Raw genomic sequence first — 16980 nt, forward strand, 5'->3', positions numbered from 1 at the left:
TCCGATGGGGCAGACCAGAATTGGATCTGATGTAGGGCTGCAACTAACGATTATTTTCATAATCGATTAATCGGCCGATTATTTTTTCGATTAATCGACTAATCGGATAAAAAGAGAATCAATAATAGTTTTCTATGTTTTAAATAAAATCCACATAATGAGTGTTACAAATATAAACTTCAGACTAAAACTTTACATTAACACAACTGTTTCTTCAATTTTTAAGCAGCAGAGCACAGTTTTATAATTAAACAAAACAAAACCACAAACTGTTTGAAAAGAGGTAGAACTAGAAAGACTTATACTATCACTGTTAATAACATTCTGTTATTCACTCTTTCAGAAACTTTGCATTGAAATGCAAATATCTCAACATGTCCACATGCTTCTGGCTAAGGCTGGTTCTCTGTTTGCAGCTACATTTCCTGCAGCAGAGAAAAGGCTGTTGAGGTGCATAAGTAGGGTTTTGCCAATTTCACCAAAGTGGGATATTTATCTTTGTTAGCTCTTCACCAATGCTACGCGTTTTCTACCTTGGCAAGGGGCCTCTCAATAAAGTAACCCTTGACTTCATTCTAACATAAAACTATCTTGAATATCTATATGCAATGATAAATAACCAGCTATAAGGTTAAGGGAAATATCTAGTCCGCTCTAAAAATAACAAAGATATACTTATAAAGGTTGAATCTGGTACATATTATCACAATTTATTAAAAATATAAAAAAGCAATAAAAAACAAAATCAAAAGCGCTAAGGACTGTATATCAATAACAGGACAAAGCCTTAGACATTTATTTATACAGTACATATAATCAGCAATACGCTAATAATTGTGCAAACAGATAATAGTGCACATCAATTTAAATAACTCCCATCAATCTAGGGGCAAGGTGTAAACAACAAGCTTGGCACCATATCCTGAAAAGCATAGTTCCAAATCCCCAGATTTAATATAACCAATCCAAATGATGACTATTTTATATCTGGGTTGCACATAAGCCAGGGGTAGTTGTAAACGTATACTGTCCTGAAAAAGTGAAAAGTAAAATGTCTGTAGACGTCCTTTAGGCTAAGGACATAATTATAAAACACAATACCATATGCAGGAGTTCATTGGAGTGAAGCAGCTGGTGTTGTGCACAGACCAACTAATTGCAAACCAACTAATCGATTAATCGATTATGAGATTCGTTGACAACTATTTTCATAATCGATTATTATTGATTATGACGATTAGTTGTTGCAGCTCTAATCTGATGGCATCTCGACAGATTGCCAAGCTTCCAAGATACGGATCCAGGTCGTGGGATCCTCAGGCCGAACTGATAGATGCCTTGGCAGGGCCTTGGTCGTTCAGCCTAGCTTATGTGTTTCCACCGTTTCCTCTCCTCCCACGCGTGATTGCTCGGATCAAACAGGAGAGAGCTTCGGTAATCCTGATCGCGCCTGCATGGCCACGCAGGACTTGGTATGCGGATCTAGTGGACATGTCCTCTCTGCCACCGTGGAAATTTCCTTTGAGACAGGACCTTCTCATTCAAGGACCTTTCCAACATCCAAATCTAAATTCTCTGCAGCTGACTGCTTGGAGATTGAACGCTTGATTTTATCTAAGCGGGGATTCTCAGATTCGGTCATTGATACTGTGATACAGGCACGTAAGCCTGTCACTAGAAAGATTTATCATAAGATATGGCGTAAATATCTTTTTTGGTGTGAATCCAAGGGCTACTCATGGAGTAAAGTTAGGATTCCCAGGATTCTGTCCTTTCTCCAAGAAGGAGTGGAAAAAGGGTTATCAGCGAGTTCCTTAAAGGGACAGATTTCTGATTTGTCAATTTTGCTTCACAAACGTTTGGCAGATGTTCAGTCTTTTTGTCAGGCTCTGACCAGAATTAAAGGGACACTGTACCCAAATTTTTTTCTTTTGTGATTCAGATAGAGCATGCAATTTTAAGCAACTTTCTAATGTACTCCTATTATCAAATTTTCTTCATTCTCTTGGTATGTTTATTTGAAAAATTGATAACAGAAGTAAATTAGAAAGTTTCTTAAAATTGCTTGCTCTATCCGAATCATGAAAGAAAAAATTTGGGTTCAGTATCCCTTTAAGCCTGTATTTAGACCAATTACTCCTCCCTGGAGTTTGAATTTAGTTCTTAGAGTTCTTTAAGGGGTTCCGTTTGAACCCATGCATTCCATAGATATTAAATTGTTATCTTGGAAAGTTTTGTTTTTGGTTGCTATTTCTTCTGCTCGTAGAGTGTCTGAGCTTTCAGCGTTACAATGTGATTCGCCTTATCTTATATTTCATTCTGATATGGTGGTTTTGCGTACCAAACCTGGATTCCTTCCTAAGGTTGTTTAGAATAAGAATATTAATCAGGAAATTGTGGTTCCTTCATTATGTCCTAATCCTTCTTCTAAGAAGGAGCGTCTGTTACATAACCTGGATGTGGTCCGTGCCTTGAAGTTTTACTTGCAGGCGACTAAGGATTTCTTTCATGTAATTAACAAGAGTCCATGAGCTAGTGACGTATGGGATATACATTCCTACCAGGAGGGGCAAAGTTTCCCAAACCTTAAAATGCCTATAAATACACCCCTCACCACACCCACAAATCAGTTTTACAAACTTTGCCTCCAAGGGAGGTGGTGAAGTAAGTTTGTGCTAGATTCTACGTTGATATGCGCTCCGCAGCAAGTTGGAGCCCGGTTTTCCTCTCAGCGTGCAGTGAATGTCAGAGGGATGTGAAGAGAGTATTGCCTATTGAATGCAGTGATCTCCTTCTACGGGGTCTATTTCATAAGGTTCTCTGTTATCGGTCGTAGAGATTCATCTCTTACCTCCCTTTTCAGATCGACGATATACTCTTATATTTACCATTACCTCTACTGATTCTCGTTTCAGTACTGGTTTGGCTTTCTACAAACATGTAGATAAGTGTCCTGGGGTAAGTAAGTCTTATTTTCTGTGACACTCTAAGCTATGGTTGGGCACTTTATTTATAAAGTTCTAAATATATGTATTCAAACATTTATTTGCCTTGACTCAGAATGTTCAACTTTCCTTATTTTCAGACAGTCAGTTTCATATTTGGGATTATGCATTGAATTATCATATTTTTCTTACCTCAAAAATTTGACTTTTTTCCCTGTGGGCTGTTAGGCTCGCGGGGGCTGAAAATGCTTCATTTTATTGCGTCATTCTTGGCGCGGACTTTTTTGGCGCAAAAATTCTTTTCCGTTTCCGGCGTCATACGTGTCGCCGGAAGTTGCGTCATTTTTTGACGTTATTTTGCGCCAAAAATGTCGGCGTTCCGGATGTGGCGTCATTTTTGGCGCCAAAAGCATTTAGGCGCCAAATAATGTGGGCGTCTTATTTGGCGCTAAAAAATATGGGCGTCGCTTTTGTCTCCACATTATTTCAGTCTCATTTTTCATTTGCTTCTGGTTGCTAGAAGCTTGATATTTGGCATTCTTCCCATTCCTGAAACTGTCTTATAAGGAATTTGATCTATTTTGCTTTATATGTTGTTTTTTCTCTTACATATTGCAAGATGTCTCACGTTGCATCTGAGCCAGAAGATACTACAGGAAAATCACTGCCTGCTGGATCTACCAAAGCTAAGTGTATCTGCTGTAAACTTTTGGTAGCTATTCCTCCAGCTGTTGTTTGTAATAATTGTCATGACAAACTTGTTAAAGCAGATAATATTTCCTTTAGTAATGTACCATTGCCTGTTGCAGTTCCCTCAACATCTAAGGTGCAGAATGTTCCTGATAACATAAGAGATTTTGTTTCTGAATCTATAAAGAAGGCTTTGTCTGTTATTTCTCCTTCTAGTAAACGTAAAAAGTATTTTAAATCTTCTCTCTCTACAGATGAATTTTTAAATGAACACCATCATTCTGATTCTTTGGACTCTAAGATTCTCGGTGCCCTTCTGTCTGTAATCAGAGAACAGGGTATTGTGGTATTTCCTTATTTGGACGATATCTTGGTACTTGCTCAGTCTTTACATTTAGCAGAGTCTCATACGAATCGACTTGTGTTGTTTCTTCAAGATCATGGTTGGAGGATCAATTTACCAAAAAGTTCTTTGATTCCTCAAACAAGGGTAACCTTTCTGGGTTTCCAGATAGATTCAGTGTCCATGACTCTGTCTTTAACAGACAAGAGACGTCTAAAATTGATTACAGCTTGTCGAAACCTTCAGTCTCAATCATTCCCTTCGGTAGCCTTATGCATGGAAATTCTAGGTCTTATGACTGCTGCATCGGACGCGATCCCCTTTGCTCGTTTTCACATACGACCTCTTCAGCTCTGTATGCTGAACCAATGGTGCAGGGATTACACGAAGATATATCAATTAATATCTTTAAAACCGATTGTTCGACACTCTCTAACGTGGTGGACAGATCACCATCGTTTAATTCAGGGGGCTTCTTTTGTTCTTCCGACCTGGACTGTAATTTCAACAGATGCAAGTCTCACAGGTTGGGGAGCTGTGTGGGGATCTCTGACGGCACAAGGAGTTTGGGAATCTCAGGAGGTGAGATTACCGATCAATATTTTGGAACTCCGTGCAATTTTCAGAGCTCTTCAGTTTTGGCCTCTTCTGAAGAGAGAATCGTTCATTTGTTTTCAGACAGACAATGTCACAACTGTGGCATACATCAATCATCAAGGAGGGACTCACAGTCCTCTGGCTATGAAAGAAGTATCTCGAATTTTGGTTTGGGCGGAATCCAGCTCCTGTCTAATCTCTGCGGTTCATATCCCAGGTGTAGACAATTGGGAAGCGGATTATCTCAGTCGCCAAACGTTGCATCCGGGCGAATGGTCTCTTCACCCAGAGGTATTTCTTCAGATTGTTCAAATGTGGGGGCTCCCAGAGATAGATCTGATGGCCTCTCATCTAAACAAGAAACTTCCCAGGTATCTGTCAAGATCCCGGGATCCTCAGGCGGAGGCAGTGGATGCATTATCACTTCCTTGGAAGTATCATCCTGCCTATATCTTTCCGCCTCTAGTTCTTCTTCCAAGAGTAATCTCCAAGATTCTGAGGGAATGCTCGTTTGTTCTGCTAATAGCTCCGGCATGGCCTCACAGGTTTTGGTATGCGGATCTTGTCCGGATGGCATCTTGCCAACCATGGACTCTTCCGTTAAGACCAGACCTTCTGTCGCAAGGTCCTTTTTTCCATCCGGATCTGAAATCCTTAAATTTAAAGGTATGGAGATTGAACGCTTGATTCTTGGTCAAAGAGGTTTCTCTGACTCCGTGATTAATACTATGTTACAGGCTCGTAAATCTGTATCTCGAGAGATATATTATAGAGTCTGGAAGACTTATATTTCTTGGTGTCTTTCTCATCATTTTTCTTGGCATTCTTTTAGAATACCGAGAATTTTACAGTTTCTTCAGGATGGTTTAGATAAGGGTTTGTCCGCAAGTTCTTTGAAAGGACAAATCTCCGCTCTTTCTGTTCTTTTTCACAGAAAGATTGCTATTCTTCCTGATATTCATTGTTTTGTACAAGCTTTGGTTCGTATAAAACCTGTCATTAAGTCAATTTCTCCTCCATGGAGTTTGAATTTGGTTCTGGGAGCTCTTCAAGCTCCTCCGTTTGAACCTATGCATTCATTGGACATTAAATTACTTTCTTGGAAAGTTTTGTTCCTTTTGGCCATCTCTTCTGCTAGAAGAGTTTCTGAATTATCTGCTCTTTCTTGTGAGTCTCCTTTTCTGATTTTTCATCAGGATAAGGCGGTGTTGCGAACTTCTTTTGAATTTTTACCTAAAGTTGTGAATTCCAACAACATTAGTAGAGAAATTGTGGTTCCTTCATTATGTCCTAATCCTAAGAATTCTAAGGAGAAATCGTTGCATTCTTTGGATGTTGTTAGAGCTTTGAAATATTATGTTGAAGCTACGAAATCTTTCCGTAAGACTTCTAGTCTATTTGTTATTTTTTCCGGTTCTAGGAAAGGCCAGAAAGCTTCTGCCATTTCTTTGGCATCTTGGTTGAAATCTTTAATTCATCTTGCCTATGTTGAGTCGGGTAAAATTCCGCCTCAGAGAATTACAGCTCATTCTACTAGGTCAGTATCTACTTCCTGGGCGTTTAGGAATGAAGCTTCGGTTGACCAGATCTGCAAAGCAGCAACTTGGTCCTCTTTGCATACTTTTACTAAATTCTACCATTTTGATGTATTTTCTTCTTCTGAAGCAGTTTTTGGTAGAAAAGTTCTTCAGGCAGCGGTTTCAGTTTGAATCTTCTGCTTATGTTTTTCGTAAAACTTTATTTTGGGTGTGGATTATTTTCAGCAGGAATTGGCTGTCTTTATTTTATCCCTCCCTCTCTAGTGACTCTTGTGTGGAAAGATCCACATCTTGGGTAGTCATTATCCCATACGTCACTAGCTCATGGACTCTTGTTAATTACATGAAAGAAAACATAATTTATGTAAGAACTTACCTGATAAATTCATTTCTTTCATATTAACAAGAGTCCATGAGGCCCACCCTTTTTTGTGGTGGTTATGATTTTTTTGTATAAAGCACAATTATTCCAATTCCTTATTTTATATGCTTCGCACTTTTTTTCTTATCACCCCACTTCTTGGCTATTCGTTAAACTGATTTGTGGGTGTGGTGAGGGGTGTATTTATAGGCATTTTAAGGTTTGGGAAACTTTGCCCCTCCTGGTAGGAATGTATATCCCATACGTCACTAGCTCATGGACTCTTGTTAATATGAAAGAAATGAATTTATCAGGTAAGTTCTTACATAAATTATGTTTTCCGTCAATCATCTTGATTATTCATTGTTTATTCTGGAAAGCGTAGGGGTCAGAAAGCTATGGCTACCTCTCTTTCTTTTTGGCTGAGGAGTATCATCCGCCTGGCATATGAGACTGCTGGATAGCAGCCTCCTGAAAGAATTACGGCTCATTCTACTAGGGCTGTGGCTTCCACATGGACTTTTAAAAACGATGCTTCTGTTGAACAGATTTGCAAGGCTGCGACTTGGTCGTCTCTTCATACTTTTTCCAAATTTTACAAATTTGATACTTTTGCTTCTTCCGAGGCTGTTTTTGGGAGAAAAGTTCTTCAAGCAGTGGTGCCTTCCGTTTAGGTCTCTGTCTTGTCCCTCCCATTTCATCCGTGTCCTGTAGCTTTGGTATTGTATCCCACAAGTAAGGATGAAATCCGTGGACTCGTCGTATCTTGTAGAAGAAAAGTAAATTTATGCTTACCTGATAAATTAATTTCTTCTACGATACGAGTCCACGGCCCTCCCTGTCATATTTTCAGACAGATTTAGATTTTATTTTTTATAACTTCAGTCACCTCTGCACCTTTAGCTTTTACTTTCTCTTCCTAAACCTTCGGTCGAATGACTGGGGGTGGAGCGAAGGGAGGAGCTATATATACAGCTCTGCTGTGGTGCTCTTTGCCACTTCCTGTTAGCAGGAGGTTAATAACCCACAAGTAAGTATGAAATCTGTGGACTCTTCGTATCGTAGAAGAAATTAATTTATCAGGTAAGCATAAATTTACTTTTTGTTGAAAAACCTACCTAGGTAAGCTCAGTAGAAGCAATGCACTAATGGGAGCTAGCTGGTGATTGGTGGCTGCACCTGTATGCTTCTTGTCATTGGCTCACCTGATGTGGTCAGCTAGCTCCCAGTAGAGCATTGCTGCACCTTCAACAAAGGATACCACGAGAATGAAGCAAATTTTGTAATAGGAGTAAATTGGAAAATTGTATAAAAATGGTATGCTCTGTCTAAATCAGGAGGGAAACATTTTTTTTAATATCCCTTTAAATATGTATGTCTGAGCCTCTTTGTATAATAGAAGTTCTCCAGATATCATAACTTAATTGCAATAAAGCTTTGGTAAATATACTGCCTAATCTTTTACTCTTGTGTTTTTCTCTTGGCCATAGGAACAACTGCTGAAATTACAAAAACAAAAGCTTCAGCTTTCCCAGCAGGTGGCCCAGGCTAGTACCCTGGCTGGCACCACTACTCAAGTGCAAGTCCAGCCACAGCAAACCCAGCAGCTTGCGACTGTCACAGCTTCCCGTGCTGGGACTGTCCTTACTGGCGCTACAGTGACAAATCTACAGGTGGCTCGACTGGTAAGCTCACCATAAGGAAGAAAATTCACGGTTTCATTTATAAAAAAATATTTTCCTCTGATAAATGACCATTTGTTTTTCTAGCTACAAGCTCAGGGGCAGATCCAAGCTCAGCAAGGGCAAACAGCGCAGGTTACTCTTACAAAGCCTCCGGTGGTGTCGGCAGTTGTATCTGGAGGTGTCACCACTTTGCCTGTTACAGTGGCAGGTATCAGTGTCTCCATCAATCAGCCCCAAAAAGTAGCAGGTATCTTGAACTTTTATTTCAACAATATATTGGCAAATAGGACACTAATCTTAGTAAAATAAATCCTTTATGTTAACATCTTATAAAAATTGTTAAAAGGATTTTTTTTTTTCCCAGAGCAAGGGTACGCTCCAATTTTGTTTTACTTGTGAGGAACTTGTAATATGGATATTTGTTTTAGAGAGATATACAGCTTTCTCTTGAATGATAATTGAATTTAAAGTACTTAGTTCAAATGTAAAAGAACAAGATGTAAGAGCCACATTCACAAGTGTGTACATATTTCTTTCATGTAATTAGCAAGAGTCCATGAGCTAGTGACGTATGGGATATACATTCCTACCAGGAGGGGCAAAGTTTCCCAAACCTCAAAATGCCTATAAATACACCCCTCACCACACCCACAATTCAGTTTTACAAACTTTGCCTCCTATGGAGGTGGTGAAGTAAGTTTGTGCTAGATTCTACGTTGATATGCGCTCCGCAGCAAGTTGGAGCCCGGTTTTCCTCTCAGCGTGCAGTGAATGTCAGAGGGATGTGAGGAGAGTATTGCCTATTTGAATGCAGTGATCTCCTTCTACGGGGTCTATTTCATAGGTTCTCTGTTATCGATCGTAGAGATTCATCTCTTACCTCCCTTTTCAGATCGACGATATACTCTTATTTATATACCATTACCTCTGCTGATTTTCGTTTCAGTACTGGTTTGGCTTTCTACAAACATGTAGATGAGTGTCCTGGGGTAAGTAAATCTTATTTTCTGTGACACTCTAAGCTATGGTTGGGCACTTTATAAAGTTCTAAATATATGTATTCAAACATTTATTTGCCTTGACTCAGAATGTTCAACATTCCTTATTTTCAGACAGTCAGTTTTATATTTGGGATAATGCATTTGAATCAATCATTTTTTCTTACCTTAAAAATTTGACTTTTTTTCCCTGTGGGCTGTTAGGCTCGCGGGGGCCGAAAATGCTTCATTTTATTGCGTCATTCTTGGCGCAGACTTTTTTGGCGCAAAAAATCTTTTCTGTTTCCGGCGTCATACGTGTCGCCGGAAGTTGCGTCATTTTTTGACGTCCTTTTGCGCCAAAAATGTCGGCGTTCCGGATGTGGCGTCATTTTTGGCGCCAAAAAGCATTTAGGCACCAAACAATGTGGGCGTATTATTTGGCGCCAAAAAATATGGGCGTCGCTTTTGTCTCCACATTATTTCAGTCTCATTTTTTCTTTGCTTCTGGTTACTAGAAGCTTGTTTATTGGCATTTTTTCCCATTCCTGAAACTGTCATTTAAGGAATTTGATCAATTTTGCTTTATATGTTGTTTTTTCTCTTACATATTGCAAGATGTCTCACGTTGCATCTGAGTCTGAAGATACTTCAGGAAAATCGCTGTCTAGTGCTGGAACTACCAAAGCTAAGTGTATCTGCTGTAAACTTTTGGTAGCTATTCCTCCGGCTGTTGTTTGTATTAATTGTCATGACAAACTTGTTAAAGCAGATAATATTTCCTTTAGTAATGTACCATTGCCTGTTGCAGTTCCCTCAACATCTAAGGTGCAGAATGGAACTTCTCTCTCTACAGATGAATTTTTAAATGAACATCATCATTCTGATTCTGATGACTCTTCTGGTTCAGAGGATTCTGTCTCAGAGATTGATGCTGATAAATCTTCATATTTATTTAAAATGGAATTTATTCGTTCTTTACTTAAAGAAGTACTAATTGCTTTAGAAATAGAGGATTCTGGTCCTCTTGATACTAATTCTAAACGTTTAGATAAGGTATTTAAATCTCCTGTGGTTATTCCAGAAGTTTTTCCTGTTCCTAATGCTATTTCTGAAGTAATTTCCAGAGAATGGGATAAATTGGGTAATTCATTTACTCCTTCTAAACGTTTTAAGCAATTATATCCTGTGCCGTCTGACAGATTAGAATTTTGGGACAAAATCCCTAAAGTCGATGGGGCTATTTCTACCCTTGCTAAACGTACTACTATTCCTACGTCAGATGGTACTTCGTTTAAAGATCCTTTAGATAGGAAAATTGAATCCTTTCTAAGAAAAGCTTATCTGTGTTCAGGTAATCTTCTTAGACCTGCTATATCTTTGGCTGATGTTGCTGCAGCTTCAACTTTTTGGTTGGAGACTTTAGCACAACAAGTAACAGATCATGATTCTCATAATATTATTATTCTTCTTCAGCATGCTAATAATTTTATCTGTGATGCCATTTTTGATATTATCAGAGTTGATGTCAGGTTTATGTCTCTAGCTATTTTAGCTAGAAGAGCTTTATGGCTTAAAACTTGGAATGCTGATATGGCTTCTAAATCAACTCTACTTTCCATTTCTTTCCAGGGTAACAAATTATTTGGTTCTCAGTTGGATTCCATTATCTCAACTGTTACTGGTGGGAAAGGAACTTTTTTACCACAGGATAAAAAATCTAAGGGTAAAAACAGGGCTAATAATCGTTTCTCCAACATAGGTGTGTCCGGTCCACGGCGTCATCCTTACTTGTGGGATATTCTCTTCCCCAACAGGAAATGGCAAAGAGCCCAGCAAAGCTGGTCACATGATCCCTCCTAGGCTCCGCCTACCCCAGTCATTCTCTTTGCCGTTGTACAGGCAACATCTCCACGGAGATGGCTTAGAGTTTTTTAGTGTTTAACTGTAGTTTTTCATTATTCAATCAAGAGTTTGTTATTTTCAAATAGTGCTGGTACGTACTATTTACTCAGAAACAGAAAAGAGATGAAGAATTCTGTTTGTATGAGGAAAATGATTTTAGCAACCGTAACTAAAATCCATGGCTGTTCCACACAGGACTGTTGAGAGCAATTAACTTCAGTTGGGGGAACAGTTTGCAGTCCCTTGCTGCTTGAGGTATGACACATTCTAACAAGACGATGTAATGCTGGAAGCTGTCATTTTCCCTATGGGATCCGGTAAGCCATGTTTATTACGATTGTAAATAAGGGCTTCACAGGGCTTATTTAAACTGTAGACTTTTTCTGGGCTAAATCGATTGATTATTAACACATATTTAGCCTTGAGGAATCATTTTATCTGGGTATTTTGATATAATAATATCGGCAGGCACTGTTTTAGACACCTTATTCTTTAGGGGCTTTCCCAAAGCATAGGCAGAGTCTCATTTTCGCGCCGGTATGGCGCACTTGTTTTTGAGGACAGCATGGCATGCAGCTGCATGTGTGTGGAGCTCTGATACATAGAAAGGTCTTTCTGAAGGCATCATTTGGTATCGTATTCCCCTTTGGGCTTGGTTGGGTCTCAGCAAAGCAGATTCCAGGGACTGTAAAGGGGTTAAATATAAAAACGGCTCCGGTTCCGTTATTTTAAGGGTTAAAGCTTCCAAATTTGGTGTGCAATACTTTTAAGGCTTTAAGACACTGTGGTGAAATTTTGGTGAATTTTGAACAATTCCTTCATACTTTTTCGCAATTGCAGTAATAAAGTGTGTTTAGTTTAAAATTTAAAGTGACAGTAACGGTTTATTTTAAAACGTTTTTTGTGCTTTGGTATCAAGTTTATGCCTGTTTAACATGTCTGAACTACCAGATAGATTGTGTTCTGACTGTGGGGAAACCAAGGTTCATTCTCATTTAACTATATGTATTTTATGTCATAAAAAAATTTAGTAAAAATGATGCCCAAGATGATTCCTCAAGTGAGGGGAGTAAGCATGGTACTGCATCATCCCCTCCTTCGTCTACACCAGTCTTGCCCATACAGGAGGCCCCTAGTACATCTAGTGCGCCAATACTCCTTACTATGCAACATTTAACGGCTGTAATGGATAATTCTATCAAAAACATTTTAGCCAATATGCCCACTTATCAGTGAAAGCGCGACTGCTCTGTTTTAGAAAATTCTGTAGAGCATGAGAACGCTGATGATATGGTTTCTGAAGGGCCCCTACACCAGTCTGAGGGGGCCAGGGAGGTTTTGTCTGAGGGAGAAATTTCAGATTCAGGAAACATTTCTCAACAAGCTGAACCTGATGTGATTGCTTTTAAATTTAAGTTGGAACATCTCCGCGCTCTGCTTAAGGAGGTGTTATCCAATTTGGATGATTGTGATTATCTGGTCATTCCAGAACCACTATGTAAAATGGAAAAGTTCTTAGAGGCCCCGGGGCCCCCCGAAGCTTTTCCTATATCCAAGCGGGTGGCGTACATTGTTAGTACAGAATGGGACAGGCCCGGTATACCTTTAGTACCTCCCCCCATATTTATAAAATTGTTTTCCTATAGTCGACACCAGAAAGGACTGATGGCAGACAGTCCCCAAGGTCGAGGGGGCGGTTTCTACTCTACACAAGCGCGCCACTATACCCATAGAAGATAGTTGTGCTTTCCAAGATCCTATGGATAAAAAATTAGAAGGTCTGCTAAAGATGTTTGTTCAGCAAGGTTCCCTTCTACAACCAATTGCATGCATTGTCCCTGTCACTGCAGCCGCGTGTTTCTAGTTTGAGCTAGGAAAGGCGATTATTAGTAATTCTTCTTCTTATGAGGAGATTATGGACAGAATTCGTGCTCTTAAATTGGCTAATTCTTTCACCCTAGACGCCACCTTGCAATTGGCTAGGTTAGCGGAGAAAAAATTCTGGGTTTGCTATTGTGGCGCAGAGCGCTTTGGTTAAAATCTTGGGCAGCGGATGCGTCTTCCAAGAACAAATTGCTTGACATTCCTTTCAAGGGGAAAACACTCTTTGGCCCTGACTTGAAAGAGATTATCTCTGATATCACTGGGGCAAGGGCCACGCCCTTCCTCAGGATAGGTCTTTTCAAGACCAAAAATAAACCTAAGTTTCGTCCCTTTCGCAGAAACGGATCAGCCCCAAGGGCTACGTCCTCTAAGCAGGAAGGTAATACTTATCAAGCCAATCCAGCCTGGAGACCTATGCAAGGCTGGAACAAAGGAAAGCAGGCCAGGAAATCTGCCACTGCTACCAAGACAGCATGAAATGCGGGCCCCCGATCCGGGACCGGATCTGGTGGGGGGCAGACGCTCTCTCTTCGCTCAAGCTGGGGCAAGAGATGTTCTGGACCCTTGGGCGCTAGAAATAGTCTCCCAAGGTTATTCTCTGGAGTTCAAGGGGCTTCCTCCAAGGGGGAGGTTCCACAGGTCTCAGTTGTCTTCAGACCACATAAGAAGACAGGCATTCTTACATTGGGTAGAAGACCTGCTAAAAATGGGAGTGATTCATCCTGTTCCATTAGGAGAACAAGGGATGGGGTTCTACTTCAATCTGTTCATAGTTCCCAAAAAAGAGGGAACGTTCAGACCAATCTTAGATCTCAAGATCTTGAACAAGTTTCTCAAGGTTCCATCGTTCAAGATGGAAACCATTCGAACACTTCTTCCTTCCATCCAGGAAGGTCAATTCATGACCAAGGTGGATTTCAAGGATGCGTATCTACATATTCCTATCCACAAGGAACATCATCGGTTCCTAAGGTTTGAATTCCTGGACAAGCATTTCCAGTTCGTGGCGTTTTCTTTCGGATTAGCCACTGCTCCTAGGATTTTCTCATAGGTACTAGGGTCCCTTCTGGCGGTGCTAAGACCAAGGGGCATTGCTGTAGTACCTTACTTGGACGACATTCTGATTCGTGCGTCGTCCCTTCCTCAAGTAAAGGCTCACACGGACATTGTCCTGGCCTTTCTCAGATCTCACGGATGGAAAGTGAACGTGGAAAAGAGTTCTCTATCTCCGTCAACGAGGGTTCCCTTCTTGGGAACTATAATAGACTCCTTAGAAATGAGGGTTTTTCTGACAGAAGCCAGAAAAACAAAACTTCTAGACTCTTGTCGGATACTTCATTCCGTTCCTCTTCCTTCCATAGCGCAGTGCATGGAAGTGATAGGTTTGATGGTAGCGGCAATGGACATAGTTCCTTTTGTGCGCATTCATCTAAGACCATTACAACTGTTCCTGCTCAGTCAGTGGAATGGGGACTATTCAGACTTATCTCCGAAGATACAAGTAAATCAGAGGACCAGAGACTCATTCCGTTGGTGGCTGTCCCTGGACAACCTGTCACAAGGGATGACCTTCCGCAGACCAGAGTGGGTCATTGTCACGACCGTCGCCAGTCTGATGGGCTGGGGCGCGGTCTGGGGATCCCTGAAAGCTCAGGGTCTTTGGTCTCGGGTAGAATCTCTTCTACCGATAAATATTCTGGAACTGAGAGCGATATTCGATGCTCTCAAAGCTTGGCCTCAGCTAGCGAGGGCCAAGTTCATACATCAACCATCAGGGGGGAACAAGGAGTTCCCTAGCGATGGACGAAGTGACCAAAATCATTCTATGGGCGGAGTCTCACTCCTGCCACCTGTCTGCTATCCACATCCCAGGAGTGGGAAATTGGGAAGCGGATTTTCTGAGTCGTCAGACATTGCATCCGGGGGAGTGGGAACTCCATCCGGAAATCTTTGCCCAAGTCACTCAACCGTGGGGCATTCCAGACATGGATCTGATGGCCTCTCGTCAGAACTTCAGAGTTCCTTACTACGGGTACAGATCCAGGGATCCCAAGGCGGCTCTAGTGGATGCACTAGTAGCACCTTGGACCTTCAAACTAGCTTATGTGTTCCCGCCGTTTCCTCTCATCCCCAGGCTGGTAGCCAGGATCAATCAGGAGAGGGCGTCGGTGATTTTGATAGCTCCTGCGTGGCCACGCAGGACTTGGTATACAGATCTGGTGAATATGTCATCGGCTCCACCATGGAAGCTACCTTTGAGACGAGACCTTCTTGTTCTAGGTCCGTTCGACCCACTCCAGCTGACTGCTTGGAGATTGAACGCTTGATCTTATCAAAGCGAGGGTTCTCAGATTCTGTTATTAATACTCTTGTTCAGGCCTGAAAGCCTGTAACCAGAAAATTACCACATAATTTGGTATATCTGTTGGTGTGAATCTGCAGGATTCCCTTGGGACAAGGTTAAGATTCCTAAGAGTCTATCCTTCCTTCGAGAAGGATTGGGAAAAGGATTATCTGCAAGTTCCTTGATGGGACAGATTTCTGCCTTGTCTGTGTTACTTCACAAAAAGCTGGCAGCTGTGCCAGATGTTCTAGCCTTTGTTCAGGCTCTGGTTAGAATCAAGCCTGTTTACAAAATTTTGACTCCTCCTTGGAGTCTCAACCTAGTTCTTTCAGTTCTTCAGGGGGTTCCGTTTGAACCCTTACATTCCGTTGATATTAAGTTATTATCTTGGAAAGTTTTGTTTTTGGTTGCAATTTCTTCTGCTAGAAGAGTTTCAGAATTATCTGCTCTGCAGTGTTCTTCTCCTTATCTGGTGTTCCATGCAGATAAGGTGGTTTTGCGTACTAAACCTGGTTTTCTTCCAAAAGTTGTTTCTAACAAAAACATTAACCAGGAGATAGTTGTGCCTTCTTTGTGTCCTAATCCAGTTTCAAAGAAGGAACGTTTGTTGCACAACTTGGATGTAGTTCGTGCTCTCAAATTTTACTTAGCAGCTACTAAGGATTTCAGACAAACTTTGTCTTTGTTTGTTGTTTATTCTGGTAAATGGAGAGGTCAAAAAGCAACTTCTACCTCTCTCTCCTTCTGGATTAAAAGCATTATCCGATTGGCTTATGAGACTGCCGGACGGCAGCCTCCTGAAAGAATCACAGCTCACTCCACTAGGGCTGTGGCTTCCACATGGGCCTTCAAGAACGAGGCTTCTGTTGATCAGATATGTAAGGCAGCGACTTGGTCTTCACTGCACACTTTTTCTAAATTTTACAAATTTGATACTTTTGCTTCTTCTGAGGCTATTTTTGGGAGAAAGGTTTTGCAAACCGTGGTGCCTTCCATTTAGGTGACCTGATTTGCTCCCTCCCTTCATCCGTGTCCTAAAGCTTTGGTATTGGTTCCCACAAGTAAGGATGACGCCGTGGACCGGACACACCTATGTTGGAGAAAACAGAATTTATGTTTACCTGATAAATTACTTTCTCCAACGGTGTGTCCGGTCCACGGCCCACCCTGGTTTTTTTAATCAGGTCTGATAATTTATTTTCTTTAACTACAGTCACCACGGTAACATATGGTTTCTCCTATGCAAATATTCCTCCTTTACGTCGGTCGAATGACTGGGGTAGGCGGAGCCTAGGAGGGATCATGTGACCAGCTTTGCTGGGCTCTTTGCCATTTCCTGTTGGGGAAGAGAATATCCCACAAGTAAGGATGACGCCGTGGACCGGACACACCGTTGGAGAAAGTAATTTATCAGGTAAACATAAATTCTGTTTTTCGTTCCTTTCGTTTCAACAAAGAACAAAAGCCTGATCCTTCATCCTCAGGAGCAGTTTCAGTTTGGAAACCATCTCCAGTCTGGAATAAATCCAAGCCTTCTAGAAAGGCAAAGCCTGCTTCTAAGTCCACATGAAGGTGCGGCCCTCATTCCAGCTCAGCTGGTAGGGGGCAGGTTACGTTTTTTCAAAGAAATTTGGATCAATTCTGTTCACAATCTTTGGATTCAGAACATTGTTTCAGAAGGGTACAGAATTGGTTTCAAGATAGCCAGGAT

General features: G+C 41.0%; 1 protein-coding gene across 4 annotated transcripts in view; it reads left to right on the forward strand.

Moving 5' to 3' along the window:
- The window catches only part of LOC128648915 (E1A-binding protein p400), a 459430-nt gene that overhangs the window by 309845 nt on the left and 132605 nt on the right, over positions 1-16980 (forward strand). For all 4 annotated transcript variants that reach the window (XM_053701869.1, XM_053701871.1, XM_053701873.1 and 1 more), the window contains 2 exons: positions 7965-8159; positions 8244-8406. In XM_053701869.1, the coding sequence (XP_053557844.1) occupies positions 7965-8159; positions 8244-8406 (358 nt within the window). The remainder of the gene's footprint in view (positions 1-7964; positions 8160-8243; positions 8407-16980) is intronic.

This window comes from Bombina bombina, chromosome 2 (genome assembly GCF_027579735.1).
Source record: "Bombina bombina isolate aBomBom1 chromosome 2, aBomBom1.pri, whole genome shotgun sequence".
NCBI classification, from domain to species: domain Eukaryota; kingdom Metazoa; phylum Chordata; class Amphibia; order Anura; family Bombinatoridae; genus Bombina; species Bombina bombina.